The sequence below is a fragment of the Squalius cephalus genome (assembly GCF_949319135.1).
Source record: "Squalius cephalus genome assembly, chromosome: 12".
Classification (NCBI taxonomy): Eukaryota; Metazoa; Chordata; class Actinopteri; order Cypriniformes; family Leuciscidae; genus Squalius; species Squalius cephalus.
Genome location: NC_137133.1, coordinates 7,957,179 through 7,983,118, shown reverse-complemented (window position 1 = coordinate 7,983,118; position 25,940 = coordinate 7,957,179). Strand labels below are relative to the sequence as shown.

The following is a 25,940-nucleotide window of genomic DNA, read 5'->3' as shown; positions in this document are numbered from 1 at the left end:
AAGTCAATGGGGTCCATCAACTGTCTGGTTATCGACATTCTTCAAAATATCTTCTTTTGTGTTCAGCAGAAGAAAGAAGTTTGGAACAACTTGAGGGTGACTAAATGATGACAGAATTTAAATTTTTCGGTGAACTATACTTTTAAGGCGGATTGGAAAGAAGTTGAACATAACACATGCACTAAGTTGAGTCAATGCCATGGAAAATGGCTGCTGTAATCAAAAACAAGGGAGAACCAACAAAATATTAATTTAGTTAGTTATATCATAAACTCCTGAACCACATACCAATGCTGGGTTACACAGCAAAAAGGTTTACAGTAAAGGACATCTCTCAATACTGGCACTTCCTCCCAGAACAGGTAAAAATACCCCAACACTGCTGAGGAGGGGCAGGGTGTGTGTCTTTCTGTCTTACACTAGACAGGGTGTGTTAAAGCATCGTTGATAATGTGGTCATAATAGACTCAGCACAAAACGACTCTTTTGATGAAATGAGAACAAGAGTCATTTCAGAACTCAATAGTTTCATCTACAAAGAGCAAAACTCTTGCTATTTCTACCTCTCTCACACACACAAAAGCACAATCCTAGCAACTATTTTGCACAATACCGTTTGCAGAAAACCCACTTTTGTGTAAGCGCACGTAGATTTATTTAGGTTTTTAACTGCTGTGGTCAATAAGTTGGACAAAGAGGCAGTACAACGTGTCATATTAATGTGTCTATTAATTATCAACAGACTGCCACATCCTCATAAACACAAGCACTGTTCAGTAGATAGAAAAGGCTATATTACTAGCACTAGATTGGCTTTTAATGGTTTTTAAAACTGAAATGGTCTCCAAGTGTTACATCGCAGAGGCGTTGTTGAAATGTTGGGGTTTTGTAAAGGTTTATCGCTTCACTGGCTGAAAAGAGGCAGGCTTGAAGCAGTTAAGCTGTAGCTTCATACTGCTCTTAAACTTATTCAGTAGCTCCTCCAAGAGTCTGAGAATAGAGAGAGTGAGAGAGAGAGAGAGAGAAATATTAGAAAAGAGCCAAATGTACCCTAAAAAAAACAAAATCATCACAAAATATATCCGTACTTTTCGTAAACTTATATATATATATATATATATATAAACTTATATATATATAAACTTATATATATATATATATATAAACTTATATATATATATATATATATATATATATATATATATATATATATATATATATATATATATATATATATATATTTATATTATAATGCTGAAAATTCAGCTTTGCCATCAGAGGAAAAAATTACATTAATATTTACAGCATAATAACATATTTAATGGTATAATGTATAATAGTAAATCTTACCAAAAAAAATCTTACCAACCTCAAAACTTTGAACAGAAGTGTACTGTAATGTTTATTGATTTAAATATTAAGATTTTTTTTTTTAATTTGCGGTTATATCCGGTTATCTTACAACTTGTATGACATTAATTCATAAACACACTTTAGCTGGAAAATGACTTTCAACCCATTCAAATGAATGCTATCAAAAGTCATTCTTGCAATTTCATATTTTCCCACTTTAAGTGCAGGTTGATCACTATAAAGAAGATAATGCTTTCCCACTAGTTCTAAAAGTTTCACAATTTGAATTGATTTATATTATCAGGACTTGCTCAGTGATTTATGATTTACAACAAAAGCCCAATTTATACTTGTGTGTCGAACTCACGCCGTAGCTACGTCGTAGGCTGTGTGTAGGACACGTAGCATACGGCGTACCCTGACGTAATTCAATTCTAAGCGGACTTCAAGCGTTGTGATTGGTCTGCTAGAACCCCTTCCTCGGGTTTCACAAACTGAACAAGGTCACTTGCACATGTGGCATGACATTTAATTGGTGAGCTTGGTGCTAATTATCATCATCTCTGATGACCAGTAGTTAACATTTATTTGTCAGTGTAAGGCACAATATAATTGTGATTTGAGATTTAACTCACTTTTTGTCGGCTCCACTCTGTAGCTGTGGTAGCGCTTCCAATGCCTGTTTAAAACTAGAGCTGAGACACAGAAAAGAACATCACAAACTATCATACAAACACTTTTCGGTTTAGCCAGCGTTATGTGTTTCTGTTTCTTATTTTTCATAAGTGTAAGCTAGTTTAGCTTTTGTATTGAGACATGAATCAATGTTGAACATGTTTACGTCTTACCGACTCTCTGATGTGAGGTACGGCTCTATGGCGTCTAGCAACGCACAGATTTCCAGACGTGCCTGGAGAGAGAATTATTAATGAAAAAAAAATATGATGGTGCAGATTTCAATAGCTTAAAGGGATAGTTCACCTCAAGAATAACCTGTAGTAATTTTGTTCTTTTGCTGAACACAAAATAAGATATTTTAAAGAATATGGGCAAACAAACAGTTGATGGCTCCATTGAGTATGGAAAAAAAAAATACTATGGAAGTCAGTAGGGCCCATCAACTGTTTGGTTACCGAGGGGATAACCAAACAGTTGAAGATCCTCATCAGAAGATTCATTCATTCTTCAAAATATCTTCTTTTGCGAAGAAAGAAATTCTTACAGGTTTGGAACAACATAATGATGAGTAAATTTGAACTTTATCTAATTTTCACAGACTATCCCCTTTAGATCACATGCTAACTGCTCTGAAAAGTGTATGTGAGGAGTGAGCTGTACCTGCAGTGCACCATTTTTACTAAAGGAGGACACACACTGCATCAGACGACTCATTTCTTCTGCTACAGCTTCAATGATCTTTGATAAAACACGAGTAACCAGCTCCTTGGAAATCGTGAAAACCTGATAGAGCAAGGAACAAAGAATCTTTGAGAATGCATTCAGTCATGATTTTTTTCACCAAGCTTGTCGCTTTGAATTCTGGGATTGTCTTAACCACAAAGACAATGTGATGCTGCCTTAGAATTTGGCAGGGAACTTCTAAGGCAACAATGTTGTGCCTACTTTTTAGAATTGAAAGTGGACCTATAAAGCCTGTTAACCTATTAAATACAGAAATGTGACATTCTCAAGGTGTAAGATATCTAACGGGGAATCTTTTGAAGCAGAGATAAGCTGAAGGTTTGTGCATCTCACCTCAGCGTGAACAGAGATAATGCTGACCAAAGCCTCCTTCAAATAACTCCTCACACCTGAGTCAGAAACAAAGAGAATGAGGAAGATAAATGATGCGCTATTTAAGGTTTAAACGGGGTAAGGAATCATCTGAAATGTAGAAGGTGGAAGAAGTATGATATGGTTTTGCCTAGTCACGTCTTTCATCCTACAATTAAGTTGCTCAGAGAAAAAACTGTCAGGCATGGCTTGCATCATGAATATTGGTTACATTATAGGAATATTAATGAACTGATCTGCTCCAAGGCAGACATTGGTCAAGGAGTTCACACAGTGGGAGTACCATTTACCACCTCTTTAACACATCCCAAATTGTTTGGAGAAAGTGCAGCTGTCAGTCACCGCGCCGGTGTGGATACTGTCATTCGAAATGACAGATTTTACTTTTTGGAAGTATGACCAAGATTAGAATTTTCACCGGAAAATGTCATCTGAACAAGTAAGTAACATCCACTTTTGTTCTGACCAACTAAGGGAAAAAAAGCATTGCAGTAAATCGTGCTGATTAAACCTAACGATCGCTTATCATATTACGTCAAACCGTGCAAATTATACTTTGTTCTCAAATGGTTAATGTTAACAACATCAGCATTGCGTGACTACATTTAATGCCCTTCCTATATTATCCTTGTTTTCGCATGGGCCCGGTTGCAGTCTCTTTTTTTCTGTAGCCACTCCGAAGTCCGAACGAAGTCTTTTGCATTTTACAACGGGTGAATCTCTAGTTGTCACTGGCGATTGTCGTTTGAACCTTTCTGGACTTTCCACCAGTACCACTGGAATTAAAAACATTATTACAAGCTTACCGTTTTGAATCGAGCTAAGGCAAGCAGATAGTTTTGTATAGTTATGTATTTGCTCAAAAATTGATTTTGGATAATTTTTAACCCAAAAAAGTTACGGACTGCAGCTTTAACGTGTACTACAATTTGGTTTGTGTGTTTTGGAGCTAAAGATGATGATTTTCCTAATTGACTTGTAAATAAACAGGAGCAGTGGCAAAGGAAAGTTAATTGGTTTTACACAGTTCTACTTATGTTTCAGAAGAAGCAGGAAGTGTCCTTGCAAGTACACAAATGATTCACATAAGCAATAGCATTTAGTCAAGTATGTGCCACACAGACCTAATCATACTAAATATACACACACTACTGAAACTGTGACACAAAAGCAATGACAGCAGACTGAAACTGCAGATTCAAGAGTGTTTTTGGATCCTTCCAGAACCATCTCCATGGTGATGGTCTTTCAACATTCAAGCAGACAACATTTTTTGGAAACATCCACAGAGTGTTGTCAGTAGGCACATGGCATGATTCAGGTGTGTGATACCTGTAGGTAGCAGGCAGTCCTTCCAGTCAAAGTATCCGGCGTAGATGCCAGGTTCCAGCGAGCCGACAATAGGATCAGATTTTTTCTCTATGTATGTCTCAAACAGATATTCGTCCAGCTGTCTCAATGCCTCTATGCTGACCTGAAGATTATAGGCATGCATTCAGTTTAATCACAAACCACTGATGTCTTTCACAGATCATGTAACATTTTATCCTGCAACACAGAAGTGCATGTGACCTTAAGAAACCATTAACATCACACACAATCACTGCTCATCACACACTACTTGCAGAATGAGTAGAGACCACTCATGCTTGTCCATCATTCTGATGTTTGTTTAACTTTAGGGAAGTACTCAAAAACCAAAATGGAAAGCACCATCTTAAAAGGGGACAAATCTCTGGGATCTCAGTAAAATACCAGAGATGGACATCTGCCAAGACAGATGAGAGTCAATGTTCTCTGAGAAGTTGTCTAAAGTTTTATATAAGATGAAAAAGCCTTGTTCATGTAAATCTCCTACAGTAATGCTATAGTGTTGTGCATGGTTGCCAGAATGTTACTACTTGGTGTTTTAAGTGTGTTGCTATGCAGTTGTTAAGGTGTGCTTAGAAAAAAAGGTTCAGTGGAGTTCTATATAGCACCCTAGTGTTCTTGATTCAATGATAAAGAACGCTTTAAGCCAAAAAAGTTATATTTCAGGAGAAATGTCTTAAATGATTGCATAATACTTTCATGTTTAATGGGTTGATTTTTTCTAGTGATTAAGTATGTTTAGAAGCAGGTTAAGTCATAAAATGTTATCAACATATAAAAAGAATTAAAAATAAATTAATTAAAACTAAAACTATAAAATGACCCCAAAAAATTTCTATATATAAGAGCCTGACAGAACCCCTTTTTATGATATTCTGATCCCAAGATATGGCTTGAATTCCTTCATTGCTGGTTTCTAGTAGGCCAAACGCAGCATATTCAACTGTATCAGTCAGATCACTTTCTGCAATCCCATTGGTAGTCGCTGGATTGCTTTACAGTTAGGGGTTCATTCAAATCCTTTATCCTAATGAGCAACATTATTAGTGACGCAGTTCTTAATCATCCTGGAAACTATGCGGCATGATCAATAATCAATACTTATTTCTCATCTGTGTTTAGAGAAATAGGTAAGTCACTTTGTGATCATGTAATAAAGCTCTCCTTTAAGTTATCAGGCTCTTAATCAGAGTTTTCTTTCAGAGAGATCTGATTTCTCATCACACTAAATTTATCTACATATTCGCTTTAAGCCCAACACACTCATTCACTATGATCTGCATTTACTGGAAAGGCCAACCATAACCTTTTCGCAAGAGCTTTCACGCTCTCCCTACAGGGCACAAAAGCCACCTCGAGTGAGTGTGCTCTAATGCTATCATGAAAAACCCTTGAGCTTCTCCACAATCTGTGTGAGTCACTCTCACTTCAGTAAAAGAAAACATAAACGACCAAACTTAGAATCACACCTGTTATTGCTTAGAAAAAAGAAAATGCCAACAGTGGACTGGAGTAAGAGGGGGAAAAAGGAAGTGTGCATGTGTCTTTGTACCCTGATGATCTTCTCTGCAGTGGTGAAACCGTTCTTCTCCAGGTGCTCAGCCAGATTGAGAAACGTGTGTCTCTCCAGATACTGACAGTTACTGAGGATGATGAGGAGACGTTGCTCCTGCATGGGTCAGAACACACACAGCAACTGATTCGGTTAACATGAACACACACACACACACACACATATATATATAGAGAGATAGAGAGAGAGAGAGATATTTTGGGGTATTTTTCTTGAAAAACTAATTATATGTATTATAGATATGATGGGTATTATTATGCCTTTATTTAAACTCTGGTGAACCATCAACCAGTCTGTGAAAGAAAGAGAGAGTAAAATAGAGAAAGAGAGAGATAGAGGGGAAACCTGCAGCTCTTCCACTGCAGGCTAGGGGAAACCCCATGTGATCGGCAGCAGCACTGTGCTCTCTGAAGAGAAAGCTGCTGTTTTTCACAACACATGACTCCTGTGCGTGATGCTCGAATGTTTGCTGTGTTGCAGATGGAAACTGTGACAAAGACATCCATAACGGAACACAGGATGTTTTCTCAGGAAAAGGGTTCTTCAGAACTAAGAAATAACAAGAAAATACAGTGGCCACAAAAAGTATTTTGGAAAAAATTATGATGATTTTTTTTTTTCTTTTTTTTTTGCATTATATGACAAAATATTAAACAGAATGGCATTTCGTTTAAATATAACAAATATTATAAGCAAAACCCCATGTTTCAAATTACAAACAAATATAATATATAGTTCAGAATTTACGCAAAAAAAAAAAAAAAAAAAAAGTATTTTTACACTTTCTGGTTGTCAAATATTAATGTGGTTGGCCTGCTAAACCACTAAACCTTCAGACCACCTTCACTTTGCAGATGCCACTTTGGTTTAATATTTTGTATGTACGGTAAAGTCATTCAGTCCTTTTAAATACCTGACTTCAGTATCAAGATACATTATGGGGTCACTGTAAACTCTATTTATGTGGTTTAAACTTTACTCAAGCAAATGTGTGCAGTGACTGCACACATATACCACACATATACTGCAGATATACTGCACACACAAAGCATTACTGAAAAAGCACAAATAAGAGGGACTTAATGGAGGAAGCACTTCAAGGTTACACGAGGTCTCTGAATATCTTCAATCGATGAGATGCTGTTTCGTTTTGAAAATTTAAACACATGGCCCCATTACCTGGTTTCTCTCTCTCTCTCTCTCTTTCTCTCAATCTTTTCATCTACCAGCCTTTCAGCTTTCAGTAAAACCCTGACACTCTGTGGTTCTGATACTACACATCAACACAGTGTTATTTGGCTTTCAGTCACTGCCTCTGTGACTAATCGTTTAAAACAAGCTGAACATGTTATCTCCACTAACTTCCTATTCTCTGTACTCAAATATCCTGTCGTATACAGTGACATCCACCTCTGCAGTTTACTTTACCATGAATAAAATACCACATTTTGGACTACATCTAATCAGTTCACTCATACTGTGTTTGATTTATTTAGCCTTTTTTGACATGTGAAAGTGGATTGACGACTAAAAAAAGTGGAGAGTACTCGACGCAAGCCAGATTCAAACCAGTCAAACCAGCTTGATGTGCTAACTGCTAGGCCACAGCTTAGACATTTTTATTCATTTTATATTAATATATGAATAATGAAATTAATTATATGTATCTTTAGCACACAGTAATATGCATTAGTACTCTGAAGAGAGAGAAAGACAAGATGGAACATGGAGAAAGGTGGAAATCAGGAGGAGAGGTGAAGAACATCCTTACTGGTTTTGAACTAAAGTCTTCTTTGATGCTTCCAAAAAGATCAGGTGAAGCCAAGTCCACAGACAAACTGAAAGAGAAAGGCTTTGACTGTCCACTCCCACTGTAAAATTAAACATTCAGCCTAAACATTACATATACGGGTCAGTGACGTGACACTCATTTTTGTCCTGAATAATCTAAGATTTTCAAACTGGACCTCAGTTTGAAAAAAATGTCCACCAAATAAAAGTCAGAGTGGCCTACCCAACATAAAAGAAGCCATTTAATTGTCAAATAACAAGAACGTTTTTTCTACATAATTGTTACACCACTTGACATTTTTCAAGTTATTAAATGAATTTTTATATATATATATATATATATATATATATATATATATATATATATATATATATATATATATATATATATATATATATATTATGGCAAGCCGTTCAGGAAATAATTATATTTATAATATGAAGTCTGAGTATATAGAATGAAAGTCTGAATATTATATATATATATATATATATAGAATGAATGTCTGAATATATATGGAATGAAAGTCTGAATATATATAGAATGAAAGTCTGAATATATAAAATGAATATATATATATATAGAGAGAGAGAGAGAATGAATGTCTGAATATATAAAATGAAAGTCTGAATATATAAAATGAATGTCTGAATATATAAAATGAATGTCTGAATATATGGAATGAAAGTCTGAATATATATATAGAATGAAAGTCTGAATATATATAGAATGAAAGTCTGAATATATATAGAATGAAAGTCTGAATATATAAAACGCATGGAATGAAAATCTGATGTTATCAGCGCCATCTTGTGTTATTCATCTACTATTTTTTATACACATTTTGAACAATGAGCGAGTCCGCACGAAATTTAGTTGCAGCAATTTTAAGTAAGGATCATCTAATTAACACCCTGGCGAATGCGTGTACTGACCAAAATACTGGCAACCGTACTCAACATCGTTCTACTGATGAAGAAATTAATTCGCTATTTCATCGCGGAAGAGCGAATGCGGTGAATTCATAAGATTCATAAATTCCTTCGGGAATGATGCATGAATGATGTTTGGAGTATGACCAACTGTTGCAAAAAAGTCTTGTAGCTCACCAAAGTATTGGAAAATTTCAGGGAATGACATTTTTAAATGAATCACAATTCAAAAGGCTAAACCAAGCTACACATTATTCAGTGAGAATTGTCAAATGTACACTTTCTTTTCACATATTCACACTTTCACATACAGTACATTTAGACTTTCATTCTATATATATTCAGACTTTCATTCTATATATTCAGACATTCATTCTATATATATTCAGACTTTCATTTTATATATTCAGACTTTCATTCTATATATATTCAGACTTTCATTCTATATATATATTCAGACTTTCATTCCATATATATTCAGACTTTCATTCTATATATATATATTCAGACTTTCATTCCATATATATTCAGACTTTCATTCTATATATATATATTCAGACTTTCATTCCATATATATTCAGACTTTCATTCCATATATATTCAGACATTCGTTTAATATATTCAGACTTTCATTCTATATATTCAGACTTCATATTATAAATATAATTACTTCCTGAACGGCTTGCCATAATATATATATATATATATATATATATATATATATATATATTTAAAGAGACAATAAAACTCACTGAGAGGTGTCGATGTCTCCATCAGTCTTGATGCTGAGCTGCTCGAGACATTTAATAAAGACCTAAACCGAGTAGAGACATAAAAATACTTTTCAAACAGCAGAAATTATAATTACAAATCCCAACAAAACAACAGATACCAACACACAATACCTTCATGATAGAAACACACTGTTCGCAAGCTTTGTCTTGAACCACATCCAGATTTAAGATCTAAAGATGAAGAGAGAGACACACAATAACTGATTAATCTCTATATAATCTGTAGAGGAAAGGCTGTGGATGAGTATTGTGTGAGGGTTTGTACATTGATCTCTCCAGGTTTACACTCCATGGGCTCCTTCAGAGACTGCAGCATCTGAACCATACACTGCTCAAACTGGGCCGGCTGAAACACACACACACCGTTTATCCGCAAGTTTTCAATCTGCAAGTTATTAGAATGAAATAAACTAGAATGGAATATAATAAAAGCATAAAAGATTTACCAGTGACGTAATTCCCTCATTGTCCACCACCCAGTCTTCTTTTTTTGCAAGTCTCTTTACATCTAAACAACACAAAGTTTAGTTACATTAAACCAGTAAAAAAAAAAAAAACTTACTTCTCTAGCTTTCTCAACATTAATGTTGAGAGAATTGCTTTAACTGGGAAATCTAGCCTTCTGAAAAAGTAAAACGCAGAGACTGAGCCTTGAGATTTGAAATTACCTGAATAATTGTTTGGCTACTAAAATTAGTTATACTGCTCCAGATGTTGACTAAGTGAACAAAACTTTAATTCACTAGAGCTGTTTTATTAAAACTATTTACAAAAAATTAATACTGAACATGAATGCAAATCCATTTAGTTGAGAGCTCCATAGCTCCCTCTACTGTTACAATCGCTTATCTACAAGGCCAATTACAAGAAAAGGTTACTTCCTGCTTGTGTCAGCTCTAAAACTCTACTGACAGTCTTGTTGATGAATAAAAAAAAAATTCTGTGAATTTTGAGCAGATATTCTGCAGAACATTTCAGCAATCACATTTGCAATTGTTTGCCTGAACTGAAACGGAGACGCTCAGTGAATGTAGTTTTACCCTCTTCAGTGTGCTGTAGTGTGGTCAGAAGGCAGTGCACACGGAGGTCCTGCAGTAAATCCTGAATCACCTGAAGCAGGTCATTGGGAATCTCCAGAGCTGACAGAGCCTCGTGACTCAACCTGAGAGACAGATAGAGAGCATCAAATGAGCTTTATATGAAAATACAAGGAGAGGATGGTCAAATATCAAAGGATACACCATAATTTCAGCTTTTTAGAATGGAAAAACAGGCTAAAAATGCCAACAGAAACAGTTATTTTAACATCCAATAACAGAATCTGTGAAATGGAAAATAACTGCATGTACAATAATTCTGGTTTAACGGAATTATTCTCTAGTTAATATAAAATCATTAAAACTACAAATTTTCATTTTGTCACATCACTTATTCCTACATCTCTACAACAAATTCACACATGTACCTGACGGTATGAATGACCTGCGTGAGCCAGCATCCACTGAGAGGGGTTTTGGTGTCCCAGCCGCCATACTGCCTCAGCTGCAGCTCTGTAAGAGAGGAGGGTAACAGAGCTCCTCGAACTAACTGCACCAGACGACGGGTCACCTCCTCAATCATGCCCTACACACAATCAAATGTGCCAATCAAACACATTATACAGTGAAAATAACCCTTGCCGTCACACATAGGTTGTCTCAAATAGTGATGCAACAAATTACATTTTTTACACAAACAACGAAACCGAAATTCAAATTTTGTTTAGCCGAAAACCAGAACTGAAACTGAAAATTAAGTTTCTTATTATCACTTATTATCAAAACTCAAACAAAAACTAAGTTGTATATAACGATTTAAATTGCACATCCAAATAGCTTTTTGAAATATAAACATTTAAATGGTGGGTGTAAAAAAATTGTTTTCATGACAGATTTATTCAAATAATGAAGACAACAGGTTAAGTAAAAATAAAATGAATATGTAATATAGTGCACATGCTGTAATTAGCATAATGCTCCTCTCTAGATTATTTTTTTTTTTAGCTGTCTAACAAGCTATGGACACTGAATGGCTTTCCTGCCGTAAATGTAACATCACGAGTCATTGTTTACAAGCTGTTTTACTGATGAAACACTGTTTGAGCGATTACATGTGACGTGATACATTTCAGTAAGTTGTATTGTTTTTTTCAACATACCTACTGATGTTTATTCATGTTTATTTCATGCTACAACTAAGACCTTGGTTCATCAAAATTAAATTCGATTAAAAACGAAAAATCAATATTGTCAAGCCAGCCCTAGCATCCACACAGCTGACAGTTTAGCTGTTGTAGCTTACCCACGCTGTGTGAAGGAAATGGACACTGACAGAGTCAAAACGTGTCTTTGGAGCAGTGCTAATGAAACATCACTGTTTCAGTCTATGATTTCAGACTAAATTTTGGAGCATCACTAGTCTCAGACCTCAGTGACTCATGCTCACACTTTCAGTCTCCAGACTATAAGCACAAAAACATTCCAGCTGCTTTACTAACCTTAAAGTCATTCTGTCTTTGCCGAGCGTTCTTCTTTAACTTCTCCACCTGACTGGACTTCTCTCCAGTCTGTCCAAGACAACACAGTCAACAAGTCTGAGTTACACTAGCTTTTATTTCTAACACTCTGAAGGTATATTTGTGTGTGTGTATAACTACCTCACTAAACAGGCTGCCGTTGACATAAGAGATCCAGAGTTTCCAGAAGTTGGGCAGCTGGCTGATGACCACGTCTGAGAGTTTCTCCACGAACCTCACCTGCTGAGGGCTCTTATAGTGCCACGCTGAGAAAATACATATGATATACTGTTACAAAGACAGCAGAATTCTGCTTATGAAATGATGGCTGACAATGAGATTTCTGTGAGCAAATAAGAACATTTTCTGTCATTGTATATAAAGGAAATACACGTATACAAATATACAAGTATCGAATGCTTACCAAGGCTGCATTTATTTGATCAAAAATATAGCAAAAACAATTATATTGTGAAATATTACAATTTAAAATAAATGTTTGCTATTTGAATATATTTTAAAATGTCATTTATTCCTTGGATAGCAAAGCTGAATTTTCAGAAGCCATTACTCCACTCTTCAGTGTCACATGATCCTTCTGAAATCATCCTAATATGCTGATTTGAAGCTCAAGATTTTTTTTTTATTATCAATGTCGAAAAAACTGTTGTGTGTATAATATAAGTATAAGTAAGTATATTATAATGGTATATAAGTATATTATAACTGTTTCCAACATTTATAATAAACACACACACACATATATATACATACACATATATATATATATACACTAGGGCTGTCAAACGATTAATCGCATCCAAAATAAAAGTTTGTGTTTACATAATATATGTGTGTGTATGGAGTATAATTATTTTCTATATATAAATACACATACATGCATATATATTTAAGAAAAATGTGTTATTTATATATAAAATATTTATATATAATATAAATTATATATAATATAAATATATATACACAGTATATACATGCAAATATTTCTTAAATATATACATGCATGTGTGTGTATTTATATATAGAAAATAATTATACACCGTACACACACATATATTATGTAAAAACAAACTTTTATTTTGGATGCGATTAATCGCGACAGCCCTAATATATACATACATATATACACATACATATATATATATATGTGTGTGTGTGTGTTTATTATAAATGTTGGAAACAGTTGCTGTTTAGTATTTCTGTGGAAACCTGTTTCTGTTTACAGGATTCTTCAATGAACAGAAAGTGCAAATAGAAATCTTTTGTAACATTGTAAATGTCTTCACTTTCGATCAATTTAATGGTAAATAATAGCAGCTGAAAATTCAGCTTTGCATCACGGGAATAAATATATTAAAATAGAAATAGACAGTACTTTTTGATAGAATAATTGCAGCCTTCGTGAGAATAAGCGACGTCTTTCAAACAGTAATGTATGTTGATCTTTCTGTTATTGTACTCACAGTCATCTTTAGGCTTCTGGAAGCTGCCTCCTCTCTTCACTGGAGCTGAGAGGCTGATCCTGTTCAGAGCTGAGGACCGATCCAGCTCTAACCCAACACCACCCACTGAGACAGACAGACAGACAGACACGATGAATGCTCATCTACATACCTCAGCATTTAACAATCAATCATGTTTGCAAAAATTAAGAGAGTTTTGCTTGAGGTTGGCAGTTTACGCTTAAATTAAAAGGTAAATTTTTGATTTAATGGGATATCATTTCTTTCTTTCCTTGTGATTTGAGTGCAAGTCATGAGACGACTGCTTTTATCCAAAGTGACTTACAAAACCCTTATAATTGGGCAATCACCCTGTGGTAAGGTTCAAATCTACAACCTTGTGGTAGGTACTGTGTTATACTGGTAGTTCTCATGCAGTACCTCTTCTCTGACAATAGATGGCACTAAAGGTCTTTCTGGACACTTCCTCAGCCTTGATTAAATTGTTGATGTTGATATAGTCTGAAACACTCAATATGTCCAGATAGTGTACACATGTCATGTTTCTCTCTCACACAGATAAAGACGTATAACATTGAGCCACTTGGATGTTTACTCTCTCTCTTTCTATATAAAAAATGAGTGCTGGTGTTGATCCAGGTGTCCAATCATCTCCTGTGTTTATCTATGCTCCTCTCTCTTCTTGTATTCCCTGACGTCTGCCTCTCTCTACAGCAAACCCCCCTCAGCTCTGCCACACTATAGAGCTCTGTGGACTTCCTGTTCTCTATAGGGTCATGACCAGACCACACACGGGCTGCTCTCTATCTAAACACACACACACACACAGGGCAGAACACACACACTGCTTTCACTCTTTGGAGTGGTAGAGAAACCATCAATTTATTTCAAACTATCAGTGTCTGTACCTTTCTGCTCTTTGATAAACTCTTCTTTACAGTTTTGCATCAGCTGCAGGATCCACTTGTGTTGTGCGATTATACACTGCCATGCCGGGTCACCTGGAGCATGGAGATCTGACAGATATCTGAAAGAGGATCATTAGATCATCATGCATATAATTGCATCGTTTTTTCAGGACACCCTTAAGCCCCATTCAGCATTGATAATAATAAGAAATTACAATAAAAAAATTATTCAAATAGAAAACAGTGATTTTAATTTAAATTATTACTGTTTCTACCATTTTTTTATCATAAGAGCATTAAGAGACTTCTTTAAAAATATATATTTAAATATAATAAATAAATAAATACATATTTTTAAGATGACTTTCTCAGAGTACAAATAAGTCTTTTTACATGAAATAGCTGCCTTTATATTTTGGGAGGGGGGGTCCACCAGGGAAATATCTGATTTGGGGGTCCCTGGCATTCAAAAGTAAAATAAAAAACCTGTCACAAGTGATGGCAATTGTGAGCTCCACTCTACTCACTCACATTGGTCGTAATTGCATTGTTGCTAATTTATGTAAATTAAAAAATTTCTTAACTTTTCTTAACTCTTAAATTGCAGTTTGTCACTGCAAGTCGCTTGTCACACACCTGATATAGCGTTTCTGATCATGTAAAGTGGATGGTGTCTCCAGAAGTTTATCCATAAGCAGTTTCCTCAGGGCTTCTATCCGAGTCTCCACCTCTGAATACACTACAAACACACATGCAGGACAACCTTTCAATACTCCAGCTAACGTGAATGTACATAAGAGGATGCATGTCATATTAACATACACTATCAGAAATTATCAGAGAACATCAGATCACCTTTCTTAAAGACTGGGACCTCTGTGTTCCCAAACAAAGATTTGGCTTTCTCATAATCATTGATGACCACATCATAATCCCCCTGGATGGGAAACAGACACTGTCAGTTTAGCATTCAGAGATCATTTTTATATATTGCAGAGTGTATACACTACCGTTCAAAAGTCTGGGGTCGGTACAATAAAAAAAAAAAAAATCTATTATACTCGCCATGGCTGCATTTATTTGATTACTATTATATATTATTACAATTCAGAATAACGGTTTTCTATTTTTCATTTATTTTAAAATGTAATTTATTCCTGTGATGCCACAGCTACATTTTCAGCATCATTACTTCAGTCTTCAGTGTCACATGATCCTTCAGAAATCATTCTAATATGATGATTTAATGCTCAAGAAACATTTCTTATTATTATCATTGTTAAAACCAGTTGTGCTGCTTAATAGTCTTTGTTAAATAGAAAATTAGAAAAAACAGCAATTATTTGAAAATCACTTTTAATCAATCTAGAGCATATTTAAATAATAAAGGTATTAATTTATTTTTTTAAAATCTTACTGACCCCACAGTATTATAATTGTGTAGGTAAGAGTGTAAGAGAGAGAGAGAGAGAGTGTGTGTGTGTGTGTGTGTGTGTGTGTACGGGAGATGCCACCTTCTGGATGTTGCGTTCAATGTTGAGTGGCAGGTTAAACAAAAATTTGAATCTCTGGAGAACGTTGAGAGCGTTGCGTGTTGAGTCGGCCTTGTCCTTCCTGCCCAACACTTCTTGAAACAGGGTGTCAGCAGTTTCACTTGCTCCTGAGAGGAATGAGCAAATGGAAAGAAATGAGAAAAGGGTGTAAAAGGATAACAGCTGATAAAAAGTGGTTTAATCATCCTTCCTCAGTTTCAAATAAATTCAAGATCTCTTCTTGGGTGGTCAGAGCAATTCTGGATTCCCTTTGTCCGATTTAATAAGAACCAGCCTCCTGACCACTATAAAAGTCTGACCAGCCTTTTTTTCCACCAATGAGTCTGTTTGTGATTGGCTGAGAGAGTCAAAGGCAATAAGTGGCTTTGGTAAGAACATACATCTAAATGTACATGTAAAGACGGGGTGGTGAGGAGGAAGAGGAGGGGTCGGCGATGAAAGCATGTCAGTGTGTGTGACTGGTTTATTTGTGCGGCCCGCAGGAAACGAGCGTGTTTATTGACCCACCGTCACATGAGAGAATTGACATGGAGATATGATTGGGATATGAGTGGTCTCGAACACACGCACACGCACCTCACAGAAACACGCCGAGGTCTGCATGAAATGTGTGGCTTTGATGGTCTAAAGAGAATGCATATGCAACTCTGATCCTAAATTTAGCTGCTTTGTGTAATCGTGTGCGATTCTGACCATGTGTTCGGTTTTATGTCTTACTGTTAAGAACGTTCTCTAGTCGCTGGGTCATAGAGCCCTCCACCTTCTCAGTGCCGTCTGATTCAAGCTTCTGATGGATAGCTAGACAAAGAAAGAAGGAGAAAAAAAGGAAATGTTTGCGAGGGTTTAGACTACCGTTTGGGGTCAGTAATTGTTTTTTAGGAATTAATATTATTCAGCAAAGACGCATTCAGATGATCCAAAAAAAAACAGTAAAGACTTTTATAAATGTTAAAAATCTTTTCTATTAAAAAATGCTGTTCCTTTAAACATTCTATTATACTGTCTGAACAAACACTAATCTAATTAAAATCTAACTAATCTTAAAAATCTAATTTAAGACCCTTTTTAAGACCTGCACAAACAAAAAAGAAAGGAAAAAAAAGAAACAGTTAATAATGTAGAACTTTTAATTTCAAACAAGCCAGAAAGACAATCAATACTCTCTTTTTGTATAGAAAAGTATATGCGTTACTACTACAAGCTGCTCAGATGAGTGAGATAAAATATTCACTCTTACAGCCATCTATAGCATTTTACAATATAAACACCATAATGTAAACACTGTTATCATTCATCAACAGCAGACCATAAGCAATCACTTGCCATAAATGTGCAGCATTCATTATTTGTGAACTACTCTGAAACCACAAGACTGTAGAATGTGCAACAGTGGTGTGTTTTGACTTTGAACATGCAGCATATTTTTTAAAATCAATCATAGCCTATTGAAGTTTAATAATCACATTAGAATGTGATAATAAAAAAAACAGTTTAAGAGACCCTGCAAACTGATAAGATTTCATCATTGGCATAACAACAGTGCAGATAGTCAGTCCTAAAGCACAAATTTAATATGTATGTATATACAACACATATATATATACGCATACATATTAAATTTGTGCTTTAGGACTGACTGTCTGCATAATATCTATCTATCTATCTATCTATCTATCTATCTATCTATCTATCTATCTATCTATCTATCTATATATATATATTCCATTAAATTGGAAGAAAAAAAAACTAAACTAAATTAAGTCTATTTTTTTCTCTCCACATCTGGATTTGGGAAACTTCTGTACACAATGACGTCAGGACTAACCCCCGGCTCCCCCTGGGGTCCGGAATGCTGTGTGGTACGCTTCCTCTGTCTCTGAGGTATGTTTTGACTTCTGCCTGGTAAGTTTTGGGAGTCTTCTCTGGGAATCAGTACAGCTTCCGTTTGCTGCTCTCTCGTTTCCTCTCAGCACAATGACAACCTTATTACAACCTCATCTAAACATTATTACAACCACGCCTTGTTATCCGTCCCCACGCTTGTCAATCACATGGATACGCAGTGCTAAGAATAGCTCTTCTGTTTGACTCAAGACAAGTGACCCGAGACAAGTCCAACACACACAAAAATATCCATTTTGTGACATTGACCTCTGATGAGAGCAGTTTGAGAAAACACATACACCTGTGTACAATGACACAAGAAGTGAAAAAACTTGAATAAAACACACATGCACCTAATTTCCTTAAATGTCAGATCTAGTATTCATAGTGTCTATTTGAGCTTTACCTTTAATGCTCATTATACAAGCACCAACCCAGTGAGTTAGCTGACACATTTTACTAAAAGTATCTCCATTCTAATGGGATTTATGTTATGTAATTTAAGCCTGAGTTACAATAACATATTTGGTAGGGACTGGGACATTATCAGGAGTTGCATTTGTCTTAATGTGGGTGTTAAAAAAGGTCTAAATCCAGAGAGTTCAATAAGAAATTAAGTTTAGGTTGCAGTCTTCTAAACTAATACATTTTGTGGAAATTAAATAATTTATTACTATGACAAATGTTTCTATCCAGACATGATCATTCATTGATCAGAGCACCCGAGGGGAATAAAACAGTATGTAATTTTGGATCGCAATTTTAATTTTAATGTTCAGTATAAAATTTGTTCGCCTCAAAATGTGTTAAAACTATACTGTACAGTCAATATTCACAAATAAAACTTCAATTATGATCAATGGTCATTACGATATTGTGTTTACGGGATGAGTAATTTTAACACAATAATTCCAGCATGACCTAAAGCAACAAAATCCTCATGGAAATAATCCAGTCCCACCCTATATTACTTCCCAGTGAATATTCTTTTTCTTTCAGAAATGCTTCTGTTTCCTTCAGTCGAATGCATGAAGAATATTTCATGCAGTCTTTGAAATTACTTACTAGGTTGTGTTTATATGCGTTTAAAAACCAAGCATACGTACATGCAAGAGCATCCTGAGCCTCAAAGAAAGTGCTGAGACCTCCTTTCACGTAGGCCAGACTGCCCTCGTTCTTCTTACTAGCTTGTTTCTTAAGATTTCCCACTGCCACACGCAGATGCTCAAAACTACAACAGCAACAAACATTGACACCACATTACACACAAATCCATTTTGGCAGATTAAAAGATGGACAGACGGTAAATAGACCAACCCGGTTGAAGAATGGTTCTCGATGAGATACCAGGTGGCAGAGAAATTCTCGCTGGTGAAGTCTCCACTCATACCAGGGAACATGTTCTCCAGATCCTTCAGAGGAACCTTCCCTCTGAAGAACAGAAAAACAGAGTTAGACACATCATGCCAAACACCACAGATCATAGGCCTGCTCTCCCACACTACAGATGATAGAGAAAAACCAGACAGGATACAAACCAGATCTGTCCGCATATAAACAGCATTTCATAAGCTTAACCAACCCATTGTGTCTTGTGATGTGGCACAGAATACACTGATGAAATGCATATGATTCATATGCACTATACTGTTAGAAAGTTTGGGGTCAGTAGGCATTTCTGCATGGACCCGTTTATTAAATCAAAAGTGACAGTAAAGACATTTATAATGTTACAAAAAAAATCTATTTCAAATAAATGCTATTTTGAACTTTCTATTTATCAAAGAATCCTAAGAAATATTATTGCTTCCATAAATATTATGGTTCCCATATTTTCCATAATATTAAGCAGCACAGCTGTTTTCAACATTGGTAATAAGAAATGCTTCTTGAGCAGCAAATCAGCATATCAGAATGAATGCTGACGGATCATGTGACACTGAAGACTTTATATATCGATATAAATAAGTAAAAGGTTGCTGTAGAGGTCAGGGAAAGGAAGATTTTCACTTCCTATCAAAGGAAATAGTGTACCAATGACATCACCCAGGTAGAAGACATACACACAATGGGCTGTTTCTACTTTCTGCTGAACCTCCTTCCTTATAAACACAGAGGTCCACTTCTATAAACACAGAGCAGTGCTTTTTGGGAGAAGTGTGTGAGGAAATGCATTTGTTTTGGTCTATGTGAGTGCGTGTTTTAACCAGACAGTCAAAAATGAAGCACATATGTGTGTGAGAGTGGAGCACAGCACTGTGTGTACTCTGTAACTGTAGGTGTAAATTTAATAACTTTGTCAATTCATAAGAGGGCAACACAAACTCAATTGTGAATGTTTCTGTACTTGTCAAAGTCGATGCCCAAAGGGTTGGCCGGCCTCAGTGAGAGAGGAGAGATGCCTTTGTTCCGATCAGTCCTCATGTCATAGTAATTCAACTCATCAACCCAGACCGCAGACTGATCCAGAATGCCTAAACATACAAAAACATGCACATACTCATTGGTTGAGCACTTAAAATCCATTGCCATCTTCAAAGAGCATGTGTGTACATTTAAAGAGTGTATAATCAATCAAACCAAAATTGTGATTTTGCCTATAACGGAAATCGAGTGTGTTTACATCTACAACACTATGTTGATAACTCAAGAAAACCATGTTTATGTGAGATAGAAAATTATCAACATTTTCTTTGATTTGACATAAAAACAAAAGTGACTTCGACTGGGATAAAACCAGGTGTGCCAATCGTTTCTTGATTAAGCAGACCTTTCCGGCAAATAAAGGACACAGTTTAAGGTGTTTACGTGACCTTACGAGATGTCAGGCTATTAAGCATAATTGGTGTTAGATTGGCAGTGTAAGATAGATCTCACAGAGTGTGCGTATGTGAGTTTGAGGGCACTATGAATGTGTGTCTCACCGATCCTCTCGGGTTTGAGCAGTTTGAAGGAGACAGTGGACGTCCCCAGGCCTCCACTCTTGGTGGTGACGATGATCTCGCCCTTGTCATCTTTAGCAGGACCAACTCGACACACTATCTTGCTAGCTGCCATCCATTCTGCTGTCAGCAAACAGTTATGACCACAGATAGACAGACCTGTGGTGTGGGAGATGGACAATGACCAAGAGAAAAAGTTCAAGTCAATCAAATGGCCAATTTTATTTTATTCCAAATGGCCAATATAAGTCTATCATGATGCTAATATGATTTAATCTATCTGTCCAGGCCTATTTTAAAAATATATATTAATCAGATATTAGTTTATATTGTGGATCAGGTTTGGGAAGATCAAATGTGTTGATTTTTTTTTTTTTTTTTTTTTAAGTAAAAAAAAAAAACTGATTTGTGTTAGATATAGCCAACAATAAAGAAAGAAAAAAAAACCTTATTGTAGCTGCTTGTCTGACAAAGCATTACTTTAGCTTATTTACAGATTCACTGAGTTGCAATAAAATATAATAACGCATCTATTTAAATCTCCAAATTCAAAACACCCAAACACTGGTTCCTTCATTTTTCCTTAATTTCACTTTGTTTTGGATAAAGGCATCTGCTATATTAATAAATAAAATAATCTAGAAGATATCTAAAATAGATTACGCAATTGTTCAAAAGTTTAGGTTTTTTGAAAGAAGTCGCTGATGCTCACCAAGGCTGCATTTTCTTGTATCAAAAATACAGTAAAATAGTTATATTGGTAAAATATGATTACAATTTAAAATAACTTTTCTATTTTAATATAGTTTAACTTATTTCAATAAGCCATTACTCCAGTCTTCAGCGTCATATGATCCTTCAAAATTCATTCTATCATTATATCAATGTTGAAACCAGTTCTGCTGTTTAATATTTTTGTGGAAACCGGGAAACATTTTTTTTAGGATCCTTTGATCAATTTTTATTAAAGTATTTTTTAAAGTATTTATTAGAAATTAATTTTTTTTGTAACATTACAAATGTCTTTACTGTCACTTTTGACCAATTTAATGGTGAACTTTTTGAAACATTTATTTAAAAAAAAAAAAACGTACAAACTTTTAAACAGCAGTGTGTTTGTTCAAAAAGGAGGGTTTGTATCTGTAACTGTAACAATGACTATCTGCATGTGTATTACCGATGAGATCATTGGGTCCAGTGCCCAGGTTCTCCCCGCGAATGGTGACTTTGGTCCACGGCGCGCCCTCGTTGGGTGAGATGCCAGTCACCAAGGGAGGCTGGCGGGCACGAGACATTCTTCACACACCTAAATGAGACAAAGTTAAATTCTGTTTTGTTTAAGCTCACTCGACGTACTCATCACTGCTGAGGGCAATACATCAAAACATTCAGCACGTTCAGTGCATTTAAAAACGTTAGACATGAACAAATAAATCTACCCATACGGCACCCACTGAGCAAGCACGTTTCTGTTCGGAGTAACACCGATATCTCACTATATATACAATATTACAAGTAGTTCAGTAATCATGGCGTTTTTTCCTGTGGCTTCTGCACTGTCACAAACTTTCTCTCGTATAAAAACACCCACATGGAGCACAAGACTGACAGCTCCAGGGCGCTTTGTGTGCAAGACCCCATGACTGTCTCTGTGTGGTCTGGGAGGGTGTGTTTCTGTGTCTGTGTGGTCTCTGGCATGGGCCAGAGAGAGAGATAAAGGGGAAGGGGTGATGGTTGAGTTCTCTGAGTCCACAGTGCAGATTCAGAAAACGTCTCGCCACTTCTAGTATTTAAATTTGGTAAATGGCATGTATATTCACTGCAGGGTTTTTATGGTGAAGATGACAATACTTTGGAAATTGTGTGAAATTGTTATAATGTGCAAATACATTGCCTTTATAGATTACATAGCCTAGGTCAATAATGCTCATCTTTCTGTCTGGAGCATTCCTTTAATTGAAAAATACATTAAAAAAATGAAATAATACATATTATGACTCGAATAAACCTCTTTTATGATGAGCATGATTTAATTTAAAAAGCATTACGTTTTTTTAAGGGGGGGGGGGGGGGGAAGCATGAACAAACACGTCAGGATGATAATGACGATTAAAAAAAATAAGAACATTTTAAAAAAGTAGCTTGGCATATTTTTGATTAATATTTCAACAAAAAGCAGTGGAAAAGAAAGAAAGAAAGAAAGAAAGAAAGAAAGAAAGAAAGAAAGAAAGAAAGAACAAACTATGGCTTGAATAAATCTTTGATGAACATGTTTTGGGGGTGACAATTTTGAAAATAAATTAAGAAAAAAGAAAGACAAATCATATTAAACAAACAATTAAAATGATTACATTTCAACTTCTAAAAACATTTAGACTACTGTTCAGATACAGCAAAATCTGATCATGGAAGTGAAAAGAGTAAAAGTCAAAGACACGCACTTCTGTGTGGCAACATTTGAGAGTGACTGACTGCTTAGATGATTGACACCTGAGAGTCTCTATGGAATAAAGAGCTTGTCCCAGACAAATTACCAAGCATCCTCCTATCAACACTCGGCCCTTTCCAAAACACAGCGACCCCCACCTACAAACACACACTCACAGACCAGATGTAATAGCAGGAGCTTGAACAAACTATTCAACATGAGAACATCAAACTGCTGACTGCATACACATTTTCAACATTTACAAAATCAGTATTTTTTAGACACAACACAACAGTATAGTTTTTTCATTTATTGGCAATGACAAATACTTATTGACTTATTGTATCTATAGGAATTTTAATATGGACATAAGTTTGTGTGTTTGCAAGACATTAAATAGATAAAAAAAAAATAATGCATTCAATAGTCAACAAATGAAATAATAAAATTTGTACTATTACTGGTAATTAACTATAATCTGATTTCAATTTACATTATGATTTCAGATATAAAATATCTAACATCAAAAAGTTATTGCAAAGCATTGTGGGCCCTGGGTTGCATTATAAGTTTCTGCTAATATTTAACACTGACTATCATAAAAAACACATAACTGAATGAGAAAAGCACAAACATAACATGTCTGAATGCTATTTTGATGATAAACAAATGATATTGATTACACATCAGCTTATCAGAAAAAGCTATCAGGCTCCAGTCAAGTCAAATTAAATATATACATTCTCGCGTTGTTAAAAAATGTATGCATGAATATCGTGTTGTTAAGGTTTTATACTGTTGTTGCTATGTGTTGAGTTTGTAATTAACGTACTCACAATATAATCTGAACTGACGGAGAGTGTGTTAACACAAGCAGTTTATCTGCTTTAATTGCATCAAACAAGAATTTTCATAAATATAATAAATACAAAGCTCATTTACATACACTGTTCGATATGGTGAGGTTGTTTTATATAAACAGCAGCTCTGACAGATGAGACAATAGCTGACTGGCTAATGCTAAAAACAATCTGACAGAAAAGCCGACGAAAACGCATGTATTGAGACAAACGTTTTTCCTCATAATAACAGTCCCGTTTTATCACGTGCAAATCGAGGAAGAATAAAAAAAAATGCGCTTACTTACAGGAATAAAGGCAGTGAAGAGAATCACTAAACAACTCTTCTTTCCTCTGAAAAACAGTTCCGGTTTAGATGCTGCGGCCCCGCCCACATGACGAGTCACATGACACTACATGAATAATAAATCAACCTGAGCCACAGAGCAAAAATTTGTATTAAACTGTAAACTGTAAAGGTCTGTGCTATTTCTAAGTGTTAATGCCTACAAATGACAGTGAAAACGCAGACTTGTGATCAGTTCAGTTGGTGTTTGCTGGAAAATTCTCAACTTCTTGAGAATGACGAGTGAAAGAAAACTAAAACATCATATTGTATTAGCCTACTTTCCTATACAAATGATAATATGCACAATAAGGATGTAAACAAGATAGATAGATAGATAGATAGATAGATAGATAGATAGATAGATAGATAGATAGATAGATAGATAGATAGATAGATAGTTTATAACTTGAAAGCTATAAAATATTTGATATAATAGATCTGGCATCAGCTCCAGATTTTACCTTGGGTTTCATGCTATTATGCAACACTCATTTCAACTAATTGTATTTCAACTACACAAAGTTCAACATCAAAGTCACCCTGTGAGGTCACACTTAGATTATGAACCATTTTCAATGCATATGGCGTTACTTCCACTTGTTCTGGGAAAGCGCCGCACCATAACACCACACAACAGAGACCACCCAAGCACCGTGCGCCATAATGCCCTCTCTTATCTCCTCAAATAGTGCACGGCAGAGATACTTTCCCTCAGATAAGGCCTTTTGGGCTCTTGGGAGCTACAATTTTTCAATCATTCTGAACTAATCTGAGGAATCATATCCAATTTGACTTTCCTGCGGCCTCAACGCGCTGTGTTGCGTGTGACGGCACCACAGGGGATGTTCAGCATGTGTAAACACGTCATGTAGCCTCGGCTATTTTCTCAAGAGGGCCACCGCCAAAGATCCATCCAGCTAATTAACAGAGAAAATGTTAGTAAAATAAGATAACTCACTTAAGATCTACACTGTATGTTTGTTCAGCTTACCCACTGTTGATGATGGATCTACATTTCTGATATGAGAGCGGCAATTACTACACCATGGGTCACAACACAGCAATACGACTCAAACTGACCACAAACACCAGTAATATGGTGGATGAACAACATTTTTGTGGAACTCATAGATTTTAATTATTAAATGTTTTTTTAAAATTCACTTTTACACTCAGATGACACTGTGTGCATATGATGGGGGCAGAAGAATGAAGTTAGTTTCTCTTCATCATTGTTCTGCTTGAATGTGTTCGTCATTGTGTTCCCATGGGTCCTGAGCCAGCACAGGAAATGCTGTGAATAGACTTCCTATTACACACACACCTAAACATTACTCTCACAGAACACTGTTACTGTAATAACATTATTTTGAGCTTTTGATGTCTTGAT

The 25,940-nt window shown here is 35.5% G+C and overlaps 1 protein-coding gene across 2 annotated transcripts; it reads right to left on the bottom strand.

The window, feature by feature from the left end:
• Nucleotides 1-152: 152 nt before the first annotated feature.
• Nucleotides 153-24,616, bottom strand: exoc2 (exocyst complex component 2). 2 transcript variants are annotated; one of them, XM_079888506.1, is made up of 28 exons: nucleotides 24,510-24,616; nucleotides 22,112-22,240; nucleotides 20,917-21,093; nucleotides 20,340-20,466; nucleotides 19,310-19,423; nucleotides 19,099-19,223; nucleotides 16,826-16,906; nucleotides 16,070-16,215; nucleotides 15,411-15,492; nucleotides 15,192-15,294; nucleotides 14,556-14,674; nucleotides 13,648-13,752; nucleotides 12,305-12,429; nucleotides 12,146-12,214; nucleotides 11,075-11,232; nucleotides 10,650-10,771; nucleotides 10,056-10,117; nucleotides 9,875-9,955; nucleotides 9,721-9,780; nucleotides 9,568-9,629; nucleotides 7,863-7,962; nucleotides 6,071-6,187; nucleotides 4,480-4,621; nucleotides 3,109-3,164; nucleotides 2,692-2,814; nucleotides 2,202-2,263; nucleotides 1,989-2,048; nucleotides 153-990 (listed from the first exon to the last, which is right to left on the bottom strand). In XM_079888506.1, the coding sequence occupies exons 2-28, from the start codon at nucleotides 22,227-22,229 to the stop codon at nucleotides 897-899; spliced, it is 2,790 nt and encodes a 929-aa protein (XP_079744632.1). In that variant the 5' UTR covers nucleotides 22,230-22,240; nucleotides 24,510-24,616; the 3' UTR covers nucleotides 153-896. The 2 variants fall into 2 exon arrangements, with proteins under 2 accessions (XP_079744632.1, XP_079744633.1); XM_079888507.1 differs by having other exon boundaries at nucleotides 7,863-7,929; nucleotides 24,510-24,594.
• Nucleotides 24,617-25,940: the final 1,324 nt, after the last annotated feature.